The following is a 7,097-nucleotide window of genomic DNA, read 5'->3' as shown; positions in this document are numbered from 1 at the left end:
AAGCAGAGACCATGGAGGGAAAACGACAGATCTGAGGGGAAAAGAAACGCTGAAGGAAAACGATGGGGGAAGAGATGGAGGGAGAGGGAGAAAGGATGGAGAGGGATGGAGAACAAGGAGATGAGCAGGCGAGCAGAGCCGCCAGCTTCCTTGCCAGCCCGGACTGCCATGCCCGCTGTGCTGGCAGCTGTGGTTCCCCTCGTTCTCAGCTCATGTGCTAAGAGATTAACGGGTGAGATCCGCTGCCGCCAGCGGCAGGGAACCGTGGGCCAGCGGAGGGAAAAGGAGCGGCTTGGCGCGGCCGGAACGCACAAGGCCCAAGCGCCTGATGCAGGCGCCGGCGAGCAGCCGCGCTGCGCCATCCTGAAGGGGGTGTGTCGGAGACTAGGGGAGCGCAAGTGCCGGGAAAGGCCCCGGGAAGCGGGGCGCAGGCCCGGCCACGCCGCAGCGCCGGACCCGCCGCTGCGCAGCACCGCGGCCAGGCAGGGCAGCAGCGGAGCCGGCGAGGCCCCGCCCCCTCCCGCTCCCCGCTTGACCCAGCTCGGGCCCCGCCTCCGGCCCCGCCCCCTCGGCAGCCCGCCCGCCGTCTATTGGAAGCGGTCGCTGTCCGTCAGGCGGAGGCGGGGCAAGCCGGCGGCGCCCGGGCGGAACCCGCTCCTGCACCGGGGAGCCGGAGCCGCTATTGGCGGCGGGCGGCTGCCGCTCTGCTGGCGTCGCTTTCCGGTTCCGCGGGGCGGGCGCCGGGGGGGTGGCGGGGCTGCTGCCTGTGAGTGACACACAATGAGGCGAGCGGCGGCGGCGGGGCCGTGAGGGGCCGCGACCGAGGAGGCGGCGGCAGCGGCCGAGGCGGCGGGGAGGGGGGTGGGGGGGGACCAGAGAACGACTTGGCTCGTAGAAGGGGGGGGGGGGAAGAGAAAAGGGGGGGAAGAGACCCCCCCCCCGCCGACCGGCCAGCGAAACCGCCGCGGCGGGAGTGAGCGAGCGAGCGAGCGGGGCCCGTGGCGCTGCGCCCAGCCATGGACAATCAGGTGAGGGCAGCAGCCCCTCCGCGTCGCCGTGGGGGTGGGGATCCCTGGGTGCAAGCCCTGTAGCCAGGAGGACACGCGTGGGGGTGCTGCGCCCCTCCCCCTCTCCCTCCGTGTATCCGAGGAGGCGAGGTGGGGGTGTCCTGCACTGGAGGGGGGGGGGGGGTCCACCCCACTCCTGGAGGAGGGAAGGAGGTGGGTGGGTGGGTTTGATATTCCTCCCCGGTGGTGTTGGAGGCATCGCCTCCTCCGTTGGAGGAGGCAACACCTCCTTCCCCACACCCCCTTTCTTTTTGGGGAGGGGGTTTCGCAGTCCTCGCCCCCTTCATGGGCGGCCTCGCTGCAGCCTCGCCCGCGGCGGGGGGTGGCGGTAGCATTTCCCGCAAATTCCTTGCCCGGGCTTATTTTACCGGGAGGGATGATGCCGACCTTCCTATACCCCCCCCCCCCCCCCCCCCCCCCCCCCCCCCCACCCCCCCCCCCCCCCCCCTTACCGCCACCACCACCATCAGCCGCCGCCTAAAGGGTTAATGCCACCGGGAGAGAGTTATTACCGCTCCGGGGAGGCGGTGGGAAGCAGCCTGTTAAGCTCCCGGGCGGCTGCGGTGCTAAACGACTGGCGGAGATGGATGCTTGGAAGTTTACCTGAGGTGATCCAAAGCGGAGCTGCTTCTCAGGTCTTTTGTGTTGCGGGCGAAGGCTGCTAACAGGTTAGCTGCGAGGTGCGGGGAGGTGAAGCTCCGCTACCTAACCCCGCTCCGCGGAACCAAAGCAGCCGAAGGCGGAGCGGAGCGGGGAGCAGCTTCTCTGGCTTGGCGAGGCAAATTAGCACATCAAACGGGGGTGGGGGGGGGTGGGGAAAAAGCGGAGCGAGCCTTGGGAATGTTTATGGAGAAGTTGAAAAGCAGACTCCTTTGTACGGCTACAAATTGTTTGAATGGGCTCCTGATTTCCCTTTGTTGCGAGCCACGCTCGGGGGATGCGCATGGGGCAGAGAGAAAGGCGAAATTAAGAAGATCCCCCCCCCAAAAAAAAAACGAAACCGTTTTTGTCGGAGAGGAGCTTTGGATGCTGGCGGTGATGTTTTATTTTGGAGTGTGTTCCAACTTGGGGCTTCGTTTGGAGTGGTTGTTAATTGGAGCGGGATGCGAGGAGCGGCAGCGAGCGCAACTTTCCCTCGCACTTCTCCAACACTTCTCTCTCGGTGGGGTTGGGGTTTGGGTTTGGTTGGTTTTTTTTCCCCCTCCCTGGATGTTGAATTTTCTTCTCGTCGTCCCCATCTGTTTCTCAGCTAAAATTTCTCAGCCGTTTCCAACTGCAAAGGCAAACAGCAGGGACAAAAAAAAAGGATAGGCTCTGTCGGCTGAGAGTCGTTTGCGCTTCTCTGGAGAGGGGCAGGAGCTGGCAGCGGTAGCACGATTGGAAGGGAAGTGATGGGATCGATAGCGTGAGGCTGCTCGACAGCCTGGCTGGATGGCAGCGGCTTCTGCGGAGGCTGTGGGAAGCATCCCGGCTAAAGCAGGGCTGGGAGCACCCTCCTGGGTGAGCTGGGGGCTCAGGCAGAGGCTCCCCTGCGAGCTCGAGGTTCAGGCTCCTCTGTGAGATCGGGGGTCAGGGTCCCCTGTAAGATCAGGGTTCAGGCTGCCCTGTGAGCTGGGGGCTCAGGCAGAGGCTCCCCTGCGAGCTCGAGGTTCAGGGTCCCCTGTGAGATCAGGGTTCAGGGTCCCCTGTAAGATCAGGGTTCAGGCTCCCCTGTGAGCTGGAGGCTCAGGCAGAAGCTCCCCTGCGAGATCAGGGTTCAGGCTCCCCTGCGAGCTGGGGGCTCGGGCAGAGGCTCCCCTGTGAGCTGGGGGCTCGGGCAGAGGCTCCCCTGCGAGCTGGGGGCTCGGGCAGAGGCTCCCCTGTGAGCTCGAGGTTCAGGCTTCCCTGTGAGATCAGGGTTCAGGATCCCCTGTAAGATCAGGGTTCAGGCTCCCCTGTGAGCTGGAGGCTCAGGCAGAAGCTCCCCTGTGAGCTCGGGGTTCAGGCTCCCCTGCAAGCTGGGGACTCGGGGTTCAGGCTCCCCTGCAAGCTGGGGGCTCGGGGTTCAGGCTCCCCTGTGAGATCAGGGTTCAGGCTCCCCTGTGAGCTTGGGGTTCAGGCTCCCCTGGGGCTCAGGCAGAGTCTCCCCACAGAATGGTGGACTCCTAGAATTGTTTTGGTTGGAAATCATCTCCGAGATCATCGAGTCCAACCATCAACCTCAACCCACCATGGGCATTAAACCATGTGCCAGATGCTCTTCCCCTGAAGGAGAGCTGTTGTGCTTTGGAGGCAGCATCCCCTGCCCTTATTCCTTAGTACAATTCACCACAGGCTGTGAATCTTCTTTCTTAGCTCAAAAGTGAGATGGAGCTGGTGTAGATAAGCCCCAAAAAGCCCAGAACTGGGTAAAAAATGACCTGCCAGGAGAGCATGGAGAGAAAGGTGAATCTTCTTTCTTAGCTCAAAAGTGAGATGGAGCTGGTGTAGATAAACCCTAAAAAGCCCAGAACTGGGTAAAAAATGACCTGCCAGGAGAGCATGGAGAGAAAGGTGACCTAGGGGAAGGTAGAAAGGTGACCTAGGGGAAGGTAGAAAGGTGACCTAGGGGAAGGTTTTAGTACTGGTGGAGCAATTCATGAGTCAGAGAATCGTTTCAATTGTGGGGGGTGAGACCTTTAAGATCATCAAGTCCAACCTCCAACCTAAGACCACCACAGCCATGAAACCATGAGCTGAAGTGCCACGAGATGAGTTTGTCCCTGAGCTGTGTTGGATGGCAGCTGAAGGTATTTCACTGTGCAAGATAACTGCCTGAAAGAGTGAGTTAAGGCTTAGAGTGGAAATTGGAACCGGGCTGCAATTTGGGAGGTCGAGCTTTGATGCCTGGTGGCTCTGCAGACCTCCTGTGTGATCTCTTTACAAAGGAAAGAATACTGAGCTGGGGGTGACTTAGGCTGTCTCAGGAAGTATTAACCACGCTCTGAAAATCCCATTCCCATCTAATGCCAGGTTGGGTGTGCAAAGCATTCTTTCTTTTAAGCTTCCATCGTGGTGGGAAAAAGTAGGAGAAGGCTTTTCCTGGAGCTCAGGAAGCTTTCTCTTTCCCTGGTCATTGTTTTGACATCACAGAGTCATAGAGTGGGTTGGGTTGGAAGGGATCTTAAAGAGCCTTCAGTTCCCTGCTGTGGGTAGGGGCCACATTCCATCAGCCCAGGTGGCTCAAAGCCTTGAACAGCTCCAGGGGAGGAGGAATCCACAACCTCACCGAGCAACTTGGAATTCTTTGGAGAAGGCAGAAAGATTTGCACTGAATTCCTTTTAATTGCTTAATTCCTGCCCTACAATCCATGTAAATGAAGTCAATTACACACAAGTGCATCCAGCCCCTGAGAGGGAGAAGATCAGAGTCATGGAGTGGATTTGGGTTGGAAGGGACATTTAAGCTCATCCAGCTCCATCCTCCCTGCCATGGGCAAAGACACCTCCCACCAGCCCAGGTTGCTCAAGGCCTCATCCAGCCTGGCACTGAACAGCTCCAGGGAAGGAGGCATCCACAGCCTCACTGAGCAACCTGGAATTCTGTAGAGAAAGCAGAAGGATTTGCACTGAATGCCTTTTAATTGCTTAATTGACTTCATTGACATGGGTTGTAGGGCAGGAATTACACACAAATGCATCCAGCTCCTGAGAGGGAGAAGATCACAACCATGGAGTGGCTTTGGGTTGGAAGGGACATTTAAACTCATCCAGCTCCATCCTCCCTGCCATGGGCAAAGACACCTCCCACCAGCCTGGCATTGAACACCCCCAGGGAGGAGGCATCCACAGCCTCCCTGGGCAACCTGTGCCAGGGTCTCCCCACCCTCACTCTCAAGAATTTCTTCCTCATCTCCAGTCTCAGTTTCCCCTCTTCCAGCTCAAAGCCTTTGCCCCTCATCCTGTCACTACAAGCCCTTATCACAACTCCCATCCCTGGAGGTGTTGAAGCCAAGCCTGGCAGAGGCACTTAGTGCCATGAACTGGTTGACTGGACAGGGCTGGGGGCTAGGTTGGACTGGCTGAGTTTGGAGCTCTCTTCCAACCTGTTGATGCTATGATTCCCTTCCTGGCTTTCTCATAGTCACCTTCAGGTACTGCATCATGCCCTGAGTTTGGCTCTGTGGCCACCTGTACTGCTGCCAATGACAAATCATTTCCTCCCCCAATGGCACCTGAGAACTGCCAGATAAAACCCCAAAGATAGAATCCCAGATGAAGGAGGGGGTAAGGACTAAAACCTGCCCTTTCTTTATACCCTTCCAATGGCCAAAGCTGGCATGTGGTGGGTTTGAGATGGCTGCTGGTGTGGTTTGTGTTAACATCTGTGCACCAAAGCAGTGAGCAGTTTGATACCTTCAATTCTTACTCCTCCTTTGCAAATCCTGCCCTAAGGTTTTCCTGCTTCAACTCGTGCCTGAGTCACGTTTGCCTTTCCTCTCTTACATCTGCTCAGTTCCTTTGCTTCCTTCTGCCTGCCAAGCCCACGATAATGTGCATCTTCCCAATTGATTGAAGCTGAGGTTTAAGGCATTTAATGGGATTTGGGTGCTTTGAGTGAGACATTGAATGCATCTTCCCTGCTACTCGGTGAGGAGAGGAGGATTTGGGAGTGGAAAGCAGGTTTTGGGTCGTTTTGGAGTTGGGTGTTGTGCAGGAATGCTCTGTGTGAAGCTGAGCTTTTGCAAGTGTGATCATCAAATAGACCTAAAAGAATAGAAACAGCATCACAGTTTTGCTCCTGTGGTTTGCATGCTCAAGAGGTTCACAGAATGGAGTTTTATTTCCCTTGGGAATGGAGCTGGAACAGAAAGTTGGGGGTGAGCTTTGGCAGTCCTTGAGCTGGGAACTGCTTAGTTGCTGGAGGAGCAAAAGGCTGCTTGTGGAGGTTTCAGGGATTCATGGAATGGTTTGGGTTGGAAGGAACTTCCCAGAGCACTGGAACAGGATCCCCAGAGAGGTTGTGGAGTCTTCTTCTCCTGGAGACTTCCCAGACCTGTCTGGATGTGTCCCTCTGTGATCTATGCTAGGTTTTAGTCTGGGAAAGAGAAGACTGAGAGGGGACTTGATAGAAGTTTATCAATATCTGAGGGATGCTCAGGAGGAAGGGGACAGGCTCTGCTCACTGCTCCCTGGGACAGGACAAGGAGCAATGGATGGAAGCTGCAGCAAAAGAGGTTCTGCCTCAACACAAGGGGGAACTTCTTGACTGGAAGGGTCCCAGAGCCCTGGCACAGGCTGCCCAGAGAGGTTGTGGAGTCTCCTTGTGTGGAGCCTTTCCAGGCCTGTCTGGATGTGTTCCTCTGTGATCTGTGCTAGGCTGTGTGGTCCTGCTCTGGCAGGAGGGTTGGACTGGATGATCTCCTTGGGTCCCTTCCAACCCCTAACATCCTGTGAGCCTTAAAGCTCAGCCAGTTCCAACCTCTCTGCCATAGGCAGGGACACCTCCCACTAGAACAGGTCACTTAAGGCCTCATCCAACCTGGTCTTGAACACCTCCAGGGAGGTTGTGGAGCACAGAAGCACCCAATGTGATCTTTGATCACATTGGGTGCTTCTGTGCTCCACAACCTCCCTGGGCAACCTGTGCCAGTGTCTCAGCACCCTCAACCTGTGCCAGTCTCTTACCACCCTCACTGCAAAGTTCTTCCTCATCTCCAGCCTCAATCTGCCCTCTTCCAGCTCCAAACCATTGCCTCTCATCCTGGCACTACAACCTCTCATCAAAAGTCCCTTCCTGGCTTTTTTGCAGACCTCCTTCAGGTCCTGTCAGGATGCTTTAAGGTCTCCCTGGAGCCTTCTCTTCTCCAGGCTGAGCAGCCTCAACTCTCCCAGCCTGTCTCCATAGGAGATGTGCTCCCAACCCTCTGATCCTCTCCATGACCTTCCTCTGGAACTGAAAATATCATAACCCACCAATTCCTGCTGTGGTTTTTCTTCCTTTCAGCTCAGTTTTCTGTCAGGGCTGTGAATTCTGGAAGCTGTGAACATCAAGTTCTGCCTCTGACACTT

At 57.1% G+C, this 7,097-nt stretch overlaps 1 protein-coding gene across 1 annotated transcript in view; it reads left to right on the top strand.

The window, feature by feature from the left end:
• Positions 1 to 743: 743 nt before the first annotated feature.
• MLLT1 (MLLT1 super elongation complex subunit) overlaps positions 744 to 7,097 on the top strand; it is a 44,152-nt gene continuing 37,798 nt past the window's right edge. Inside the window, exon 1 of the mRNA XM_064175150.1 lies at positions 744 to 1,028. Within this exon, the coding sequence (XP_064031220.1) occupies positions 1,017 to 1,028 (12 nt within the window). The 5' untranslated portion in view covers positions 744 to 1,016. The remainder of the gene's footprint in view (positions 1,029 to 7,097) is intronic.

Source organism: Pogoniulus pusillus, chromosome 41 (assembly GCF_015220805.1).
Source record: "Pogoniulus pusillus isolate bPogPus1 chromosome 41, bPogPus1.pri, whole genome shotgun sequence".
Lineage (NCBI taxonomy): Eukaryota > Metazoa > Chordata > Aves > Piciformes > Lybiidae > Pogoniulus > Pogoniulus pusillus.
The sequence above is the reverse complement of the archived record's forward strand: the minus strand, read 5'-3'. Positions and strand labels throughout refer to the sequence as shown.